Source organism: Grammomys surdaster, unplaced genomic scaffold (genome assembly GCF_004785775.1).
Source record: "Grammomys surdaster isolate TR1022 unplaced genomic scaffold, NIH_TR_1.0 126219, whole genome shotgun sequence".
In the NCBI taxonomy this organism is placed as follows: domain Eukaryota; kingdom Metazoa; phylum Chordata; class Mammalia; order Rodentia; family Muridae; genus Grammomys; species Grammomys surdaster.
In genome coordinates this window covers 9,310,869-9,332,133 of record NW_021621022.1, presented here as the reverse complement: position 1 = coordinate 9,332,133, position 21,265 = coordinate 9,310,869, and the positions used below count along the sequence as shown (strand labels likewise).

Here is a 21,265-nt window from a genome sequence, read left to right as displayed (position 1 = left end):
TTAAAAGTAGCAGTTTGGTATGGGTGTTCTATACTAACAAACACTTCTTATTTGGCAGTACTGTGCTCATGTGGCTTAGAAAATAAGATTTCTAGGGAAAGCACACTTACTCTGGAACATCTCTTAGTTTGTGGCACACCTTCCTTGACTGTGACCCTTTGTCTTTACATACAGTAGCGTGAGAAAGCTAGTGAAGCTTAGCGCTGTACAGTTCATGCTGAACAATCACACGGTGAGTGAGTGGTCTCCACCTCCCCTCTGTTCTCTAGCCACCCACAGACACTTCCTCAGCACTGCACAGCAGGTGTTCCAGTTAAGGCCCTGGGTCCTGCATCTCTGCCAAATTACATTCCCATCACAGAGCTGCTTTGGGGTCAGGATGCCTGAGCTGTATTAAAGTCACCTACTGCTGTATAGACTTGGGATAAACCAGTAATAGCAGCCACAATAACTTTCAAAAGTAAAGCATCTTTGTATCCATAATGAATGGCCATGGGGCTAGTGTGCAAGGGCTCAGTAATTCTGAAATTACTGACTTGCGTTCTACCTCTTAACCCATGTTTTTACCTTTTTAACTTGTTTTCTTTTTTTTTAATAGAGCGAGCACTTTTCATTTTTGGGTATTAACAATCAGTCCAACCTGACAGACATGCGGTGTCGGACTACCTTCTACACAGCACTTGGGCGTCTTCTCATGGTGGATTTAGGTACTGCAATAAACCCTAGAGGCTCAACAAGTAATCTGGCCCTGTACTAAATTTTTATCTGAGGACGGAGAGTAGAAATGGTGCAAGTCTTCTCAGTTGTTTCAACAGTGACCAAAAACATCTAAAATAACCCCCTATTTTCACAAAGAACACATTAAGCTGCCATGCTTCCTCTACTCGAATAGAGTAACAATTTCCAATCAAGTTTTCATCTTGGTATGCTATATCTTTTAAGATTCTCTTTAAGCTGAATACAGTAGTATAAAGCTATTATTCCATTGTTTGGGAGACTGGGGCAAGAAGGCTGTGGTTTTCAGACCAACCAGATTATTTCTTGTCTAAAATAATTTTTCAAATATAAAATTCTCTTTGTCTGCACTATCTATAAAATAAGAGAATTATTGAGATTCTTATTGGCCAGAACCACCTCCACCCCACACACCTGACCCAGTCAACAAAGGTTTAATTATGTAGTTCCAGTGTATATGAACAGGGAAAGTTAGTAGTCACCTAAGTAGCACTGGTGGTTCAACTAACCATTGTTGCTCAGTGGTGGTTGTCATTGTGGTTTTGAGTTGTTTTTAATTTAATCCTACTAAAATGACAGGACACCTTCTAGGTTTATGAAAGACTAAGAAAAGTGCATGTGAGTAAAGCTTCCAGAAGCATCTCACCTAGTTCTAACACAATAAATAGTCTTGGTCCTTTCTCAACTGATACGTCTCACTGAGTACAAAATAAACCAACAGCAAGTAGTGCCTTGTACATATGCATGTCTTGGCTAACGTTTGATTTGAATTACCACTAACACCTGTTGGGATAGTTAAGGGAGCCTTTGGGTTAGTTACCTTGGGACCACCTCCTCTTTTACCTAACTTATTTCTCAAGCATTCACAGCTTGGATTTTTTGGCATCAGAGTCACGCCCTGGGGTTGCTGTTTCCCTTGCAGGCGAGGATGAAGATCAATATGAACAATTCATGCTTCCTCTAACGGCAGCATTTGAGGCAGTGGCCCAGATGTTCAGCACTAACAGCTTCAATGAACAAGAGGCAAAGGTGAGTCCTCCAACCATAGACCAGTTGTCTTCTGGCGAAAGGCAGTCCCTGGTAAAAATCGAGGATTAGGTGGCCACCAAAAGGGTGCAGCTTATCTTCAAACTATCCCTGGTTGACATCTGAGTCTCTTGTGCTCTTGGGATTTTAAATTAAAGTCGTCTTTTCATATTGAAGTGGATCTTAATCCGCATCTGGAGATTGTTGTGTACATTTTTAGATGTGTCAACATGAATCAACAGTTTTTTATTGTCTTTTGAATCACTGCTATATCTTGATTTGTATCCCATTTTAATTTCTAATGCTGTTTACTAGTGATTTTGCTGTTTTTCTAGAAGAGTCCTGTGGGTAATTAGTCTTTGCAAAAAAAACAAAAAGAACTTTTTTACTTTATTTTTCTGTGTTTTTCTACCTTTGTTTTCAAGTTTGCCTGCCTCTGCCTCCAGATCATAGGATCTGGGAACAAAGGTGTGTGCCACTATTACCCAGCTTTTTAAAATAGTCATCTTATTAATCAGGATGTCCAAGTAGGAATTCTGTTAAGAAAGAAACAATTGGATTTAATAGTGCCAGAGAGAAAGAGAAAGGCAGAGTATGTGGTATGTGGATGCAGGTGTGTGGTGTGTGCTGCAGAGTGCCTGTGGAGGCAGGAGACAGCTGTGTGGAATCAGTTCTCTTCTTCTACCTTTACATGGTTCAGGATCAAATTCAGGTCACCAACTTGCAAAGAAAGTACACTGAGCCATCTTCCAAGCACCAGATCTGGCATCCTGATAGAAGCTACATGCCCTACTCTGAGAAGCAATATGACCATGGGAAAGTTACTAGGCCTCTGCTGTAAATGGAGACTATAATGTATAAACAGCTCTGAGGTTTGACACATCAGTCTTCTAGGTAGCCAGGGTACAAGGGAAGGTACTATGTATATTCCCTTTCTCTTCTTCTTGATAGAGTCTACATACACTTAAGGTCCTTTAGGATAAAGAACTCAGGACATAAGCCTCTTCTACCTTCATATGAGCTTTTTTCCCTTGCCTTTGGTACAACTGGGTTATTTTGCTTTCCTGATCTTTATATATTTCTTTAATGTCTTAAAATTTACATGTTCAAGTTGTTGCATACATGGGTTCAAGCTCCAGCATGGGAAACAAAATAGCTTAACTTCATTTTTGCAATAGTGAGCTTTAAACCATACTATTTTTCTGAGTATAGAGTGTATATCCCTTATCTGAAATGCTTGGGCCAGAAATGTTTGAGATTTCAGATTTTTTTTATTTATTTTGGCATATTTACATGTATATAATAATGAGATAGTTTGAGAATGGGACTCAAGTCTAAATACAAAATCTAGTTGTGTTTCACATGCACTTTATGTGCTTGGCCTGAAGGGAATGTTGTGCTTTTATTATGGTCATAAAAACTTTCTTATTCTTTTGCAGTATAGGGGTCTTAGGGGTCAGAGCACTGACCTGCCTCCTAGCCCAGTGATTCTGTGTAAGAACAGTTTCATAACAGAACTTTCCACTTATTGGGAATACTGCAAATTAATTTGAGATTTTAACAATGTAGGATGTGGGGATCGGGTAAAATGCTTTTCTCACACATGTGAGGCCCTCAGGACTGTCCCTGCCCCGCTTACCTAAAAAATATTTTGGGCTAGAGAGATGGGTCAGCTGTTAAGAACACTGACTGCTCTTAACCGCTTCCAGAGGTCCTAAGTTCAATTCCCAGCAACCACATGGTAACTTATAACCATCTATCTGTATTGGATACCTTCTTCTGGTGTGTTCAAAGACAGCTACAGTGTACAGTATTTTATGTACAGTGTACATAAAGTAAATAAGCCTAGAACAAAGAAGTAATTTCAGGCAGGAATCTAAATCTTAGGCTAGAACAAAGAAGCAGGCTTCAGACATGAAAATGACTTTGGGCTAGGACAGGGAAGTTGGCTCAGATATTTTGGTCATCCTGATAAGCCCTTAGAAACAGTGATCACAGGAGTGATCATGGGACTTTGTCTATTGCCTTGCTTGTTCTTTGACTATTTGTATTTATTGTCTTGCTTGTCCTTGACTATTTGCATTTATTGTATCGCTAGTTCCTCAACCTAGAACTGATCTTAATACTTGCATGTAATTAAAATTGTGTAAAAGCAAATTTAATAAATAATAAATAAATAAATAAATAAATCTTTAAAAATATTTTATATTATAGAGGATTTTTTATTTCAAATTTTGTTACAAGAAATCTTCAGCCTGCATATTAAGTTTCCAAAACTAATTTTTCAGGTGAAAAGATTCCATTCTAAGAAATAGATTTAAAATATTAGAGGAGGGGTGTTTTTTGAGCTGTGAAAGAAAGAGTTTGATTGCAATTGCCTGGAATTCCTGTCAGAGGATTATAATTGAGGTGTTTCTTCTCTTTCTATATCCTGCTGCAGAGAACTCTTGTCGGCCTAGTGAGAGACCTGAGAGGGATAGCTTTTGCTTTCAATGCCAAGACCAGTTTCATGATGCTCTTCGAATGGATGTATCCTAACTCAGACTTGAGGCATATTGCACAGACCATAATTGGAATACCGTTATATGATAGGAGTGGGAAGAAGGGGAAGGAAGGTTGGTGGCTCAAGAAGATGGTTATCCAAAAGATCTGTGTTTCCTGGGAGCCCACTGCAATGGGCTCATGACACAGCCCTGCCCTCTGATTCGTACAGACATAAAGATCTTTGCCAGTTTCTCATCTGGGTTCCAGATAAACATTGCTATGAAACCAAGTGTAGAACTGTTGCACATTTCTTTTACTGTGTGTGAAAAAGCCACACATGGTGGTGCACACCTTTAATCCCAGCACTCAGGAGGCAGACACAGGAGAGAGGAGCCTTAACTTGGAGGCCAGCCTTGTCTACACAGCAAGTTCCAGGATAACCATGGCTACACAGAGGAAACCCAGTCTTGAAAAGAAAAAAGAAAAAAAGAAAGCCAGACATAGTCTCCTATGAGAAGACTTATAGAGCTAGGAAGAAAGTCTTAACTTCACAACCTTGTATCAGTCATCAAAATCTGAGTACCTGTTTCTCCTGTAGTTTCTCCAGCATAAAAGAAATAGTTGATCTCCTGTCATATAAGTGGTAAGAGTATAAATAAAAATATGAAATACACTGTGTTCTTCAGAATAAAGGCACTGAGAATTGAAATCTATTCCTTAAGTCTGACAGACAGACATTGCTCACATAGAAAAATCCCCCACTACAGGAAACTAAGCACGATAGGAAAATAAAGATCTATAGTATGGATTCATGCTTGATGAGCACTGGAAAATAAAAATCTGTGGCGTCTGGATTCAGAATTGCTTCCTTAGCACCTCCTTTATAGATACCCGTCCTACATGCCAATTCTCCAGCGGGCGATTGAGCTCTGGTACCATGACCCAGCCTGTACCACACCTGTGCTCAAGCTGATGGCGGAGTTAGTTCATAACAGGTAAGCACGATGCTGGGTGCTCTGCTACTTGAGAACCCCTATGGAAATTCATTTTCTTGTGCTGTGAGCAGATTGTGGCGCACTGCTATCAGATTTGCAAACCTCTAAAAGTGTATTTGTTCTTGATGTTTGAAAAATATTCTCAGCCATTGCTATCTGCAGGAAATAAATTACCAAGAGGGCTCAGGATATCCTGTTTTATTTGTTTGTTGTAGAAAGGGAAGCAGGGTTTTGAGACAGGGTCTCAGTAGCCCACGTTGAGCCCAAAACTACTGATCTACATCCCTCCTCCTGGGTTCTAGGACTACAGGAGTGCACCAACATACCTGATTTTTGCAGTGTTTAGGATCAAGCCAGGGCTTCCTGCATGCTAGAAAACACCTAACTAACCAAGGTAGATCCCCAGCACAGGGTGGCTGTCCTTTTTTTTTTCCCCCCACTACCCCTAGAATATCAGTTCTTAAGAAGTAATCTTGGGCCGGGCAGTGCTGGTGGTGGCGCACGCCTTTAATCCCAGCACTTGGGAGGCAGAGGCAGGCGGATTTCTGAGTTGGAGGCCAGCCTGGTCTACAGAGTGAGTTCCAGGACAGCCAGGGCTACACAGAGAAACCTTGTCTCGAAAAACAAAAAAAAAAAAAAGGAATCTTGGGAGCTGGAGAGATGGCTCAGTGGTTAAGAGCACTGACTGCTCTTCCAGAGGACCTGAGTTCAGTTCCCAGCAACCACATGGTGGCTCACAACCATCTACAATGGGGTCTGATGCCCTCTTCTGGTGTGTCTGAAAAGAGCAATGGTGTACTCTAAATAAATAAATAAATAAATAAATAAATAAATAAATAAATAAATCTTTAAAGAAAAAATAATCTTGGCAGCCCAGACTTTGATGTCCCCCAACTAATGGAGATTCACCTGTCTCTGCATTCCAAGTGCTGGGATTAAAGGTGTGTGTTACCACCACACCACACAAACACACCCAGGCCAAGAATGGTGTTTGTTTTCTTACGATACCCAAACGTACACAATTTGGCACTTGGGGATGGTACTGGCCATTTTATATCTCAGAGTAAGGATTTGCAAGAAAGATACACTGTTTTAAAGTACCCGTAGTTTGGTTGCTTGAGAATTTATTTTCTTTTTAATTATGAGTGCAGGTGCCTGCTGAGGCGAGAAGCATTGGCTCCCTCTAAACCTGTGATATAATTAATTACAGGTGGTTGTGAGCTACATGACACGGATGCCGGCAACAAAACATGGGTCCTCGAAGACAAAGTTTCTCTGTGTAGCCTTGGCTGTCCTGGAACTCAGTCTGTAGACCACCCACCTGCCTCTGCCGTTGACTGCTGGAATTAAAGGCTTGTGCCAATACTGCCCAGCTTAAATCTTTTCTTAATAAAGATTTATGGCAGATGGCTCACACTTATGATCCTAATACTCAGGAAACTAAGTCAGGATTGTTTGAGAGTAACCCAGACTACAAAGTTAGATCATGTCTCAAAACAACAGAAAAAGGCGAAGGGTAAAGTGCTTGCTATACAAGTGGAGGATCTGAGTTTGTATTCCCAGCACCCATATAAGAGTTAAGTATGGCTATACAGACGTATAGTGCATACACTGAAAGAGGAGAGCTAGGCAAATTCTTACAGTGTGCTGGCCAACCTGTACAGGAGACATGGCCTCAAAATATAGTAGGGAAGCCAGGCATGGTGGTAGATGCCTTTAGTCACAGCACTTAATGGGTAAGGCAGGTGGATCTCTTGAGTTTGAGGCCAACCAAGGCTACATAGTGAGACCCTGTTTCAGAAAAGAGGTGGAGAACAGTGTAAGAAGACCCTACCCTTTGGTCTACAGACACATAGGCAAGCACACATGCATTCACCCTGACACATACACACACACACAGATAGTTGTTTATTAGCTTAACTATAGCTAGACTTAAAAAGATCGACCTTTTTTTAAGGTAATAAAAGTTTTCAATGCATCAAATTTTAGGTTTGTTTTACTTTTTTAAGATAAAAAGAAAAAAACAATGCCTTAGTTTTGCCAGTGTGGATATGGTCATCAGTTTCTCATGACACTTTTTTTTCTTTTCTGGATTTTTTTTTTTTTTTTTTTTTTGAGACAGGCTTTCTTTGTTTAACCCTGACTGTCCTGGAACTCACTCCGTAGAACAGGCTGACCTCAATCTACCTGCCTCTGCCTCTTGAGTGCTGGAATTAAGTAGCATGTGTCATCACCACTTTGCTTTTAAAGGAAAGCCCCAAGCAGCAACCATGGCCTCTTGAATTAAATTTCACTCAGAGCCTGCCCCCACCTTGTTTGTTTGCTTGTTTGTTTGGGTTTTGGTTTTTCTAGAGAGGGTTTCTTTATGTAGCCCTGGTTGTCCTGGAACTCTCTACAGGCCAGGCAGGCCTTGAACAAGAACTTTTAAAACTACTGTAGTGGGTGAAGTGTGTAATATTCAGAGGGGCCATAACTTCCCGTGAGGCCTATTCAAGAGCTATTAATTTATAAAATAAGTATCTGAGAGCACCCAGTCTTTGTCAAGCAACTTCTTAGCTGTTATGGATAGACTTTCTGCTGTCAGTTGATGTAACATAGTGAGAAAGACACTAAAAATGAGTGAGTCCATGTTGAGCAAGTGGGTTGCTGTAAGTTTGAGGTCAGGTTGGGCTTTAATGAGTACCAGGCCAGCCTAGAGTGCAGCATCAGACCCCATGCTCCCAAAAGTAAAATGTACAGAAAGAATTTTAGCAGTGATTAAATATTGTTTTTAAATAGGTAATAAAATTGAAAGGAGTTGGGGGAGGGTCACGGAAAACCTCTCAGAGAAACTGGTATTTAGGCTGGGATCTGAATGACAGATTCTGGTGGAACTCCAGGTAAAAACTATAAGTAGCCATACTGTTTGAACATCCTGCAATAGGCTCAACCTGCTGGGACTTGAGGCAGAACATTGCCTCCATGGCTGGATCCTGGTGAGCAAGCACAGCTCATAGAGGAAATGAAGTTTGTGGGCAGAGAGGTGCCAGTGCTCACAGCCTTGGTACAGAGGTACCAAGTAGTGATGAAGAACATTTTTCCTCACTACAGTAGGAAGGTACTAAGCATTTTAAGCAACTTTGTCCATGACTTGGTTACATAATTTAAGGTTATTCTAGCTACCTGCCATGTAAAGAATAAACTCTAATGAAGCAAGAGTAGAAACAGAGAAAGCACATAGGAAGTGAGTGGCTTTAGGGCTTATTTTAGAGGTACATCTTGAGTGTCAACAGGGTGTCATGAAGGACCTCTGGATCATGAAGGCCAGATGACATTTCCTCCAAGATTAGGTAGCTAAAACACATATTCTGGCTTTAAGAACAGCCAGGAACCAAAACTAAGATTATTAACATTTATCCTTCCCTGTCTGGTATTTGAGTGTTAGAGCATTCCAGATCTCTTTGTATTCTTAGAAAGTGATAACAATAAGCCAGGCAATCAGTGGTGGTGGATAACATTAATCCCGGCACTCAGGAGGCAGAGACAGGCCTGGTCTACAGAGCAAGTTCCAGGGTTAGACAGAGAAACCCTGTCTCAAAAAGCAAACAAACAAAGAAAAACCAATGGTTTTGCTGATCATAGTGGGACATTGCTTTTAATACCTACTAAAGAAGTAAAGACAGGCAAATCTCTGTGAGTTCAAGACCAGCCTGGGCTACTGAGTGAGTTCCAGGAGAGTATGGAGGGAGGCTGGGAGGGAAGGAGGGAGGGAGGGAGGGAGGAAGGAAGGAAGGAAGGAAGGAAGGAAGGAAGGAAGGAAGGAAGGAAGGAAGGAAGGAAGTAGGTAACAGTGCTCACCACTCCTCTTGCCACCAAGACTGTGAGTATATGCAAATGAAGACTTATGAGTTAGTACCAGTAAATGACGGGTAGAAGCTATACCATAAATAAAACTGAGAATTTTAAAACCTTAGTTTTATCTACTGTCCTGTTGATTTGTTTGGTTTGATCTGGTTGTATTTTAATGTTTTCGTTGTTTGAGGAGCAGAACTTGAATATAAATTGTGGGCTTTAAAGAAATTCTGTGTTGAAGGGAGGAAAAAAAAGAAGAAGCAACATCAGCCAGGTCATAGTGGCACAGGGCTTTAATCACAGAACTCAGGAGGCAGAAGCAGGCAGATCTCTGAGTTTGAGGCCAGCTTGGTCTACAGAGTGAGTTCCAGGACAGCCAAGGCTACACAGAGAAACCTTATTTGGAAAGATAAATAAAATAAACGAATGAGTAAATGAATGGGGGAGCAACATCATTGAATAAAAAGTGTGGTTCTTTCCTCAGTGGAGTAAACAGTTTACAGCAGTAGTGCTGGGTCACTCATGGAGCACCAGTGAGAACCTAGGGGATCCTGATCTCCTAAGAAATACCTTTGACTTTTTATCTTTCTGTATTTTCTGCTCAGATCTCAGCGACTCCAATTTGATGTTTCATCTCCCAATGGTATCTTACTTTTCCGAGAAACCAGCAAGATGATAACAATGTATGGTAGGTGCTTTAGAAAGATATGCCCCTGGAAGTGAGTCCAGTAGTCTGTGGTCTCGAGTTATATGGACAATAACTAGGCCAGCATGGGGTCCTGTGTTCCTTATTCATAAGTGTTAGACTGCCAGATGTCACCAAAGAACTGCTGAAATGTATTTTGTATATGTCTTTGGAATAGAAGCATTAGGATGACTTTAAAACTATGAATACCAGGTGTGTCATCAAATGCCTTTAATTTCAATACTTGGAACTCACAGCAGCAGGCAGACCTTTGTGAGTTCAAGGCCAGTCAGAACTACATAGTAAGACCCTATTTCAAAAAAAAAAAAAATGCTATGAACATGGTTGTAGACATAGTTTATATGTTTTTGCAGGCAATCGTATCCTGACACTAGGAGAGGTGCCAAAGGATCAGGTGTATGCTTTGAAGCTCAAGGGTATCTCCATCTGCTTCTCCATGCTGAAGGCTGCCCTCAGTGGGAGTTACGTCAATTTTGGGGTCTTCCGTCTCTATGGAGATGATGCCTTGGAAAATGCCCTACAGACCTTCATCAAACTGCTCCTCTCTATTCCTCACAGTGACCTCCTGGTAAGCCCTAAGCCCCATTGGCAGCTTCACACTCAGATTGTGTTCATTCTTTTTTCTGCCTGTGACTGATTTAATGTTTTTCCTAAGGAACTACAACTCACGCCTTTAATCCCAATACTTAGGAGGAAGAGGAAGGCAGATCTCTGAGTTCAAGAACAGCCTGGTCAACAGCAAGGTCCAGGCCAGCCAGGGCTATATAGAGAGATCGTGTCTCAAACAAACAAGAAACTACAGCCTCATTCCTTTCTGCTATAACTAAGTCTTTTGTTTTCTCAACTGAAAGAACTATTTTGCTAATGACCTCCCTCCCAGCTAAAGTACCAAATGATTCAACTGATTTCCTTTTTTCTCCTCTGCCCAGGATTACCCCAAGCTCAGCCAGTCTTATTATTCACTACTGGAAGTCCTGACCCAGGACCATATGAACTTTATTGCAAGCCTGGAACCTCACGTCATCATGTACATCCTCTCTTCTATTTCTGAAGGACTTACCGCACTTGGTAAGCACTGAGGTTGTCTGCTTCGTACCATAATTATACCTTACATAGAATAACCGGGGTGAGAACAGAGGAATAAGTAAGCTCCGGGTCATGAGAAGATGGGGTCATGGAAAGCCTCACATCAAAGTGTACATGTAAAACCTGGATAGGAACTCATGAGGGTTGCAGGAACAGCAAACACTAGCATTTATAGGCAAGAGGAAGCCAGGAAATCTAGCTGGTTTGTGCAAAAGGATTATAGAGGAAAAAAATCAAGCTGAAATATTCAGGCATAATGCAAATCAGGCAGTCTCCTTAGACACATTCGGTTGATACTCTCCTGAGCATAATAGAAGCTATGGAAGTAGATACCTTCCTAGACCTTATTGTCTTGTCAGCCACTTCGATATTGAGGCTGAATAGTTGTGATAGAAAGGACTGTAAGGGGTAATATTTAGAAAACTAGACCAGCTTGTTCCTGGGCAGCCACCATTTCCCCCCTGTTCCGGCTCTAGACAAGGCTCCAGCTATCTAGAACCACTGGTCCTGGCACCCACGAGACTCCAGCATGGTGGCTGGCTCTACCAGTACACCACACCGTCCACAATGCTTGGCTGAGCCCAGACCATTTCCACTATGCCCATGCTACCCGGTAGAATGAAGACTCTTAATGCTTAAAGATTATCCAATGGATTTATATATTTATATTTAAAAATACTCAAATTAACAAGATGCCCACACAACTAGAATTGTTACCCAATTATCTAACCTAGATATTATAACTACCTTAGACTGCTAGAGGCAGGCGTACATCTGCAGGCATCTTCTCCCCCTTTTCTCTCCTTTCCTCCCAACTCCTCACTCCACCTACCTTTCATACAGCCCAGTCACCGAGCCTTACTGCAAATGTAGTGGGAAAATATCCTGCTACAAAGGACTTTTGAATTATCAACTAAGTTATCTACGCCTCACTGCCACCTCCATGACACATCCACACTCCCCTCTAGGACAAAGCCATATCAAGGGCAGGCTAGCCCTAAGGTATCAGACCTTGCCTTGGGAGGCTCTCTGCACATTGCCAGGTTCCTCAGGACAATTAGAATGTGTTCAGGTATTCTTCCCTTAGCCTAGTAGCCTTTCCTAGTCACCATGTACTACTGTGTCCTTGGTGAAAAGCACACATAAGCTATGGATCTCCCCAAGATGCTTTAGAGATAGAGGCCAGTACATTGCCCATTCTAACCACGGTAGGTGTTCTCAGGCTGTATAGAATTGTCTCACAATGTCCTCCTCCACCAGTAACTCAGGCTTCTACTTCAGGCTCTGGGTTCTACAGCTCTGTCTGTTTCTAGCAGTGTGATTTTTAGATAAGTCTCATTATCTGTCCAAGCTGCTGTCTCTGTTGCCAGAAGCCACACTTACCTCCTAGAATTCTCAAGACCATATATTAGAGACAGTATTTGGAAAGCATTTAGCAAAATATTTGACACAAATAAAGCACTTGTTGAATGGGAACTTTTTTTTAATGAAACAAAATACATTAAGCCAATAATTTAATATTTATATTATATATTAAACTCCAGTTTAAAATTGGGTTTAAAATTGTATACTCAGTGGTAACCTTGACTGAGTTCCCAGGCTGACTGAGTACCCTTATGGGATTGCAGTCAATATTAATCTATTCCCCCAAATCAGCAGCTCAGCACTCCTAACCTCTACATCTTTGTTCCAGACACCATGGTATGCACAGGCTGCTGTTCCTGCCTGGACCATATTGTGACGTATCTCTTCAAACAGCTGTCACGGAGCACCAAGAAAAGGACAACACCCCTGAACCGGGAGAGTGACTGCTTTCTGCATATCATGCAGCAGCATCCAGCCATGATCCAGCAGGTGAGTCCGAGGGCTTATTGATGGAGTTGTGTCCCACCCTGGATGAGTGTCTTCAACAGAGGAAAGGCCCAAGTGACTCACGTCTCACTGTGCTTGTGTCCCTAAAATGGCACTGGGGTTTTAATTTTCTAGATCTGAAAAACCTCTGAAATCACCAAGCCCACATCTTCATCCTCTCTCAGGAGCACTCTTTCTCCCAGGAAAAATGCATTCCTCTCTCACTGCTGGGAAGTGGAGTATGAGTTAACTGTATCTAGCTTTCTTAGGACTGGCTTGTGCCCCTTTTTGTGAAGTAGGAACAAGAGTGCAGCGCAGAGCTGGGGATGTGGCAGCACTTGCTGGGATACACAAAGGCCCCGGGTTCACTCCTCAGTACTGACAAAGACATAAACAGGGAAAGATCACCTGTAAATAAAACTTTTACCATAAAAATTGTCCTTAAAACTAAAGACCAAAATGAAGCTTCACAATTTTCCTGGGTTAGCTTCCACAAAAAAGGCCTGTTTGGAGCCTGTCCTCTCATGTTAGGTAGCCAAAGCCGATCACTGCCTTCCTGTTTGTAGATGCTGTCCACGGTGCTGAACATCATCATCTTTGAAGATTGTAGGAATCAGTGGTCTATGTCTCGACCCCTGCTTGGCTTGATACTACTTAATGAAAAGGTAAGCAAGGACCAGCACGAGGCTTTGGAGCTCAGGGACTTAAAACCAACCCTGACACCCTGAATTGAAGCTTTTTTTTTTTTTTTTTTTTTTTTTTTTTATTAAAATATTTTCTTTATTTTTTTTATGTCTGGGTGTTTTGTCTGCATGTGTGTATGTGTACCACATGTGTGCCTGGTACTCTTGAAAGCCAGAAGAAGACATGTATTCCCCTGGAACTGGAATTACAGGTGGTTGTGAGCTTCCATATGCTGGGAACTAAATGGAGGTCCTCTAGAAAAACAGCCAGTGCTCTTAAATGCTGAACCATCCTTCCTGCTGCCACTCCTCCTCAAGAGTGAGTGTGTGTGTGTGTGTGTGTGTGTGTGTGTGTGTGTGTATCTGTGTGTGTATGTTGATGGGGTGGTAGTATATACCTTTAATGCCAGCACTCAAGAGGCAGAGGCAGAGGCAGGATGATCTCTCTGAAGTCAAGGCACACCTAGTCTATATAGCAATGTCCAGGACAGCCAGGTAGTGAGACTCTTGCTCAAAAAGAAAAGGAGTCTGAAGAGATTGCTCAGTGATTAAGTCTGTTAACTATTCTTCCAGAGGGACCAAAGTTCAATTCCCAGCTCCAACATCAGACAGCACTCAGCCATCTGTAACTCCATTTCCAAGAACTCTAACACTTCTCTGTCATTTGAGGGCACTTAGACTCAAACACAGAAAAGTGATAGAAGTAAAATCTCTGAAAACAAAAAGGAAAGGTAGGCAAGCCAGAGGCTTATAAAGTAGTAAGTATTCACAGAGCTGTGATTTCCAGGCACTGTGAAACTCCTACTACCACTTGGCAAGCAGGTAGGGGGAAGGCATTGACTAACTATGTCCTGTTCCTACTTCCTGTTGAAGTACACTGTACAGTCAGGTTTGGTGGCCTGTGCATATAATCCCAGCATTTGGGAGGTGAAGGCAGGAAGATCAAACGATTAAGATCGTCCACAGTGAGCCAGCCTGAGCTACATGAGGTCCTGTTGAAAATAACAACAGGAAAAAAAAACAACAAAAAGTCCACAACACAACCAGTTAATGGAAAAGATGGAAGAGCACTTTTCATTAAGTAGTGAGATAAATCCTCTGAAAGGGAACGATGCTCCTAGACTCCAGCGCCTGAGATGCAAGCTCTAGGTCCAGTTCTCACGGAGCCCTGGGATTGCCCTGAAAGGGCACCTGATGCCAGATCCTGATGCAAGTGCTTACGGCTCCAGCACTCAGGAAGTGGAGGAAGGCAGGCAGATCCACAAATTCAGAATCATAAGTTCCAAGACATCCTAAGCCATTTGAGACACCCTACTTAAAAAAATAATATGGTGACCATTCCATGGTCCACAGGGAAAGGATATGCAATAATCTTGAACAAGCTACCTTACAAATTACAAGTTTCTATTTTTAAATAATATGAAGACATCATCCTTTAAGTGCTTGAATTTTTTAAATATAAATTGTAGTAGATACTGACTTCTTTGGAGAACATTCATCTGCCTTCTTTCACTTTCTGTCTTGTTCCTTGACCCACAGTATTTTTCTGACCTAAGAAACAGCATCGTCAATAGCCAACCACCAGAGAAACAGCAGGCCATGCATCTGTGTTTTGAAAATTTGATGGAAGGCATTGAGCGGAATCTTCTGACGAAAAACAGAGACAGGTAATTGTCTAGGTCTTGCCAAGAAATGCTGTTATTTTTCAAACCGTTAAAACAAGCGCAGTTCCATAAACATCTCTGTTCACAGATGTGACTTGCTTAAAACAGTGCTGTCTAGTAGAAAGGCAAACTATGCGTGTAATTTAGATTTCTCCATGACAAGTTTTATTGGTAACCCGAAATATCTAGTTATTTTGATGTATGATGTCTTAAATTGAGAATGTAAACTTTATTATTGAGAATGTAAGCTAAATCTTCAGAAGCATTTCTATATTATACCTAATGGCATACCTAAACTGAGATGCTAGGTTGTTGTCAGAAATACCTAATCTGAATTATAGTTCATAAACTTAGAGTTGATACAGGATTCTGTACTCTGGTTGTGCCAGACATCAAAGTTTTCTAAGAACTAAATTAACTATCTGGTTTATCTTAACTATATAATTTAAGTGAAAGTGTTTTAATATAAAAGTGATTAGATTGTGAATGGAAACCTGAATGTAAATATTACTTAATTCATTCTCACTGGCCACAGGCGAGTGCTCCCTTCCGTTTATGATTAGCAGTTTTCATACTGGACAACACAGCTCTAAGAACTGTAACAGCCCCATGTCACTTCTGCCTTTACTTCCTGAGGTTGATTCCCATCTCTTGTCAAGCAGTTAATATGTCTGTGTTGTTGCCACAAGCCCAAGGTGGCCCTCCCAGGTTCAAGTTTGACCATCTCTGGTCTGCTATGAAGTGTCCTAGAAAAAGTAGAGGTATAAATAAGGGTGCTTTTCCCTAATAGTCCTGAGACTGAGGTTAGCTGATGAGACACAGTTTGCTGTGTTCTGCTTCTTGGTAGCTATTTCTGTGCTTAGGAAAAGACCTTTCCTTTCTACCTCCTCCCCAACCCACATGCATCCTTTCTGCAGGTTCACTCAGAACCTGTCAGCATTCCGTCGAGAAGTCAACGACTCAATGAAGAATTCCACTTATGGAGTGAATAGCAATGACATGATGAGCTGACGACTCTTGGACTCTACCTTGCAGAGCAGCGTCCCTTTGGTCTGTTCCAGAGGGTGAACAGTTGCAAGGGAGAGAGCCTGGCTGATCCCGGCTCCTTCCTCCAGGGGTATGGGAGAAATGGCAAAGGTCAACTAGCTATTTCCCCAGGAAGTATGGGGTGTGCGTGCACTCACTGAGGGGCAGGGCGCTGCTGGTTCCTGGGGGACTGGGTGGGAAGGGTGGTGGGAGGAGACAGAGGCACAAGCATCTGAGACTCCAGCCCACTCCTGGGATCACCCATGCAGGGAGAACCCAGTGTCCTGCCACAACCTGCCTTGTATAAACATGTACATTTTTTCATAACATTTTGAACAAGGTTTATATTGACTCAAGTTTAAAAACAAAAAGTGTGATTGAAAAATTTTTACAGAGTCTAGTGCACCAATGCTGATGTGAGGGGTTATGTATGGCGAGTGAAGAAAATGTGTATTGTGGTGGCCTGAAGCTTTATTGGACAAGGATGTGTGAAAGTGCAGAGATATATTTAGTGACACAGTGTAGAGAGGCAAAAAAGGAAAAACTCCAAATGTATATTTTTTCTTAATACCCTTTCCCCACCCCCACTGCTGCGCTCCTGATGCTGTATTAACCCTTGTTATTAGGAACTCTGGGCCATGCGGGAGCTCCATCCTCCCCATCCATGCTGCCCTGGGTCCCCCAGCCTCCTGCAGTGACAAATAACTTCAGCTAAAGGTTTCTGGTGTCCTTGTCTCCGTCCTTTCTCCCGTTTTACTTACCCTCATCCCCAAAAAGATGCCTCTTGCTGTTAAAAGTTGGATTTATGTATTAGGATTCTTGGTCTCTGAAGGGAGACGACAGAGAATTGAGCCATTTGCTCTCTTGTTGAGCAATTTGCATGAGTCCACCAGAGGCCTAATATGTGTGGCCATAACTTTTGTCTTCCCCAGCCCTTGAGGCAGTGTGTATGGATGTGTGTGTGGATATTTATGTATGTACCCTGCACTCATGAATGTATGAACTGGAGGAAGTTACTACAGGGGAGGGGTTCTTAATAACAAGGTCTACCTAGCATGAAGTATTTAACATTCTCCCTTGAAAAATATACATTTTTATAAAATAAAAACCATAATAAATGTTTTGAATATTAAAAAAGAAAAGTGAACCTACAGAGGAACATTGGATGGAGAAAACCATTTGCCTTGTCCTTTCCCACAACTGCTGCTAGTTGTACACACCTCTAGTTCAGCTCTTACCCATGGGACATTATCAATTAGGTTTTATTTTTATTTTTCTCAACCCTCATAAACAAGCCTATTTTCCTTCTCCTCTGGCGACTGTGTGGTAAATCTTTTCTTGCGTGATCAGGTTGCGGATAGACTTGTAAGGGTGTTTGCTGCATACAGTGTAAGCATTGTGACCGCCAATAAACTTCGATGGTTTCTACTGACCTGGTTTCAGCAGTCAAGTGTAGTGTGTTCAGGGATGTGTCTCACTGTAAACAAACTTTAACAAACTTTAAACTTTAAACAAACACGCTTTTTTTTTTTTTTAAGCCAGTAGGTGCAGAGGTCCCTCCACCTTGTAAAATTAACTCAGACTATGTCTGACTCAACTCTTATGACTGGTTCAGCTGACATACTTAAAGCATAATGTCCTCCAGAGTTGTCAGAATGAAGACTATCTACCTCTTTCCAGGTAATAAAGTGACGACCTACATATAAGCAGTAGCTGAAGAAGACCCTATTGTGTTAGTCCTTACATCTGCCTCTCTGATGCAGGTTGGGCTTCGTTTATTAGGCTAGACAAAGTCAGTAGCAAATGTTTTCCCCTGAATGCTACAGAATGCACAGCCAGATTAAGCAAATAATGAGGACTAGTTTCTGTGATTTATGGCTCTGTACTGCACAGTGCTTTCATTATGAGGGATCCCATGGCTAAGACCATTGAAAAGCATGAACGTATAGGGCAGTTGTGAGTATCTTACCTGGGCCAAAGGGCCCAAGAGCCAATCCTGAATACCTCTTAGAAGTCCTAGAAAAACCATCCTGGCACATGCTCAGGAGAACCTGGGATACTAATTCTAAAGCAAATAAGATAAAGGGGCTAGAAACCTTTCTCAAAAATACTAGAAAACTCTTGAGGCAACAGTTGGTCAACAAAATCCCAGTGTCCTTCCTTCTCCCCTACAAAGTAATTCCAGAGGCAAGAAACTCACTAGGGATGATGGTATCTGGTGCAGTCACAGCAGAGTGCTTATGCTTGAGATCTTCCATGACCCCAAGCTTTGTGAAACTCAACTGACAAAGTTTTTGCCCTGGCATAGTATTGCGTGCCTTTAGCCCAGCAATTGGGAGGCAAAGGCTATTGAAGTTTGAGGTCAGGCAGGACTACAAAGAGACCATCTCTCCCCCAAAAAAGTTGGAGGAAGGAAGATTTTTAGGATTTGGGAAATGACAACAGAATTAATTCAAGATACACCTTGGCTACACAGCAAGGTCATTCCGGACTACATGATACCCCACCCCCAAACACACATTGCTAATTTCATAAAATTTAACCTAATATGAAATCCAGGGGTTTTTTTAACTTTGTAATTTTTTATTAATTTTTTTACAGTCCAGTTGTTATCCCCCTCTCATTCTCCCCTTCCACAGTTCCTCATCCCATCTCCCACCCCCACCCCACCCCTGGTCTTGAAAGGATGTCCCTACACCTCACCTGGCCTCTCCATTCCCTGGGGCCTCAAGTCTTGAGGGTTAGGTGCATCTTCTCTGACTGAGACCAGACCAGGCAGTCCTCTGCTATATATGTGTCGGGGGCCTTGGACCAACTAGTATATGCTGCCTGGTTGGTGGCTCGGTGTCTGAGAGATCTCAGGGGTCCAGGTTTGTTGACACTACTGGTCTTCCTATGGGGTCTTCAGACTGTTGGTTGTGTGTAAGTATCTGCTTCTGTCTCGGTCAGCTGCTGGTAGAGCCTCAGAGGGCAGCAATGCTAGACTCCTGTCATGCATGTCATTTTGGGTCTGAGATACCTCACTCTGAATGATATTTTCTAGTTTCATCCGTTTGCCTGCAAAGCTCATGATGTCCTCGTTCTTGATAGCTGAATAGTATTCCATTGTGTAAATGAACCACATTTTCTGTATCCATTCTGTTGTGGGACATATGGATTGTTCCCAGCTTCTGGCTATCACAAATAAGGCCATTATGAACATAATGGAGTTTGTGCCCTTGTAGCATGGTGGGGCATCTTTTGGGTATATGCCTAAGAGTGGTATAACTGGGTCTTCAGGTAGATCTATTTCCAGAGTGGTTGTACCATTTTGCAATCCCGCCAGCAGTGGAGGAGTGTTCCTCTTTCTCTGCATTCTTGCCAACATGTGCTGTCACCTGAGTTTTTTATCTTAGCCATTATGATTGGTATAAGGTGATATCTCAGGGTCATTTTGATTTGCATTTCCCTGACCACTAAGAACTTTGAGCATTTCTTTAAGCGCTTCTTGGCCATTCGAGATTCCTCTGTTGTGAATTCTGTTTAGTTCTATACCCCATTTTTTTGACTGGGTTGGGTTTTTTTTTCGTTTTGTTTTTGTTTTGTTTTTTTTGTTTTTTTTTTTTTGGAGGTTAGCTTCTTGAGTTCTTTATATATTTTGGATATTAGCCCTGGAAATCGAATTATCTTTAACTTCCTGTTTTACCAGATATCATGGGAAAGTGTATATTGTGGTTATCTATGCTGTTTCTGGGCACTCAAGTACCTAATCTACACAGTGATTCCTGGAATAAGCTACACTGAACCCTAAATTCTCTTATTCTCCTAATAAATTGTATTTATTAGCTTAACCCAAATAAAGGTAATATTTTCCTACTACAGTGCAAACCAAAAATAGGACTTTACTCAGAGTCAAAATGTTAGTTTTTTGGTTTGTTTGTTTGTTGTTTTGTTTTGTTTTTTCGAGACAGGGTTTCTCTGTGTAGTCCTGGCTGTCCTGGAACTCACTCTGTAGACCAGGCTGGCCTCGAACTCAAAAATCTGCCTGCCTCTGCCTCCCGAGTGCTAGGATTAAAAGCATGCGTCACCATTCCCCGGTGAAATGTTAGATTTTTATATTCTGTTTTTGTTTTTATTTTGCTGGTTTTTCAAGACAAGGCTTCTCTATGTGACAGCTCTGGCTATCCTGGAACTATATAGACCAGGCTGGCCTCAAACTCAAGAGATCTGCCTGCCATTGCCTCCCAAGTGCTGGGTCTAAAGATATGCACCACCACCTTCTGCCTAAATTCTGTTTTTTGATATGTGTTCTTATGTAGGCCAGGTTAGACTCAAACTTAATGTAACCAAGGCTAGTCTTGAATTTTTTTTATCTCCTGCCTCTCCTAAGTACTGGTATTATAGACATGTGCCACCATGCCTAGCTAGGCTTTGAAATTTTAAGAAGTAATGATTTGAGGCAGGTACCTCAATTTTCTAATGGAAAGTGACAGTCTACCAGGATGTATTATCTTTCTCTAGAACATAGGTTTACTCTAATTACTCTCTCCTGGAGAGTAATGTTCAAGTATCCTGTAATGAATTTCTTCTAAGTACATGGCTATTTCCAAAAATACCCATGGTCCAAGAACATGAATTAACCTAGATAGCCAAAACAGCACCCCAGCCAGTTCTGTCCAAACCAGAACTGACAAGATCTACAGACCTATATGGTTATCTACTAATGTGTCAAACGGCAAAACAGAAACGGAGAGGAAGAACAGGTGGGTTAACCTGTAAAGCCTTACTACACTTAGAAAAACAAATTTGAAGGAACTAAAATGTGTATCCCCAACTACAAAGAAACAACTATTAGCTAGGTGCAGGATCCTGTCTAGGGAGGGTCTTTCCTTTCAGCTATCTTCTAAGTCCATGACTCCTGAGTGTTTTCCAAACTTTAAATGCTGGCTGGTCAGCCACTTTGGTATACTTGAGAAACGATGTCCATTAAAGGAAGCTGCTACTGGACAATGGGGCTGAGACCATCGGAGGGAAAGGTAGAATCAAGTTTGAAAATGACTTTCCTTTCTTAGCAGTTCATGGTTCTCTGTACCCTTGTCATCTGTTCATTCATGACACACATGGCATATGTAGGCCAGGGCCTTTCAGATAGCTACAGAAAAGGAACCCAGGGAATCAAAACACTTCAACTCTTCTGCA

General features: G+C 41.8%; 1 protein-coding gene across 2 annotated transcripts in view; it reads left to right on the top strand.

Annotated features, from left to right (window-relative positions):
* Xpo7 (exportin 7) overlaps window positions 1-17,519 on the top strand; it is an 84,979-nt gene extending 67,460 nt beyond the window's left edge. For both annotated transcript variants that reach the window (XM_028758721.1, XM_028758720.1), the window contains exons 17-28: window positions 169-232; window positions 599-707; window positions 1,658-1,764; window positions 4,202-4,290; window positions 5,133-5,240; window positions 9,677-9,759; window positions 10,131-10,345; window positions 10,707-10,845; window positions 12,557-12,717; window positions 13,281-13,379; window positions 14,937-15,064; window positions 15,979-17,519. In XM_028758721.1, the coding sequence (XP_028614554.1) occupies window positions 169-232; window positions 599-707; window positions 1,658-1,764; window positions 4,202-4,290; window positions 5,133-5,240; window positions 9,677-9,759; window positions 10,131-10,345; window positions 10,707-10,845; window positions 12,557-12,717; window positions 13,281-13,379; window positions 14,937-15,064; window positions 15,979-16,072 (1,396 nt within the window). In that variant the 3' untranslated portion in view covers window positions 16,073-17,519. The remainder of the gene's footprint in view (window positions 1-168; window positions 233-598; window positions 708-1,657; window positions 1,765-4,201; window positions 4,291-5,132; window positions 5,241-9,676; window positions 9,760-10,130; window positions 10,346-10,706; window positions 10,846-12,556; window positions 12,718-13,280; window positions 13,380-14,936; window positions 15,065-15,978) is intronic.
* Window positions 17,520-21,265: the final 3,746 nt, after the last annotated feature.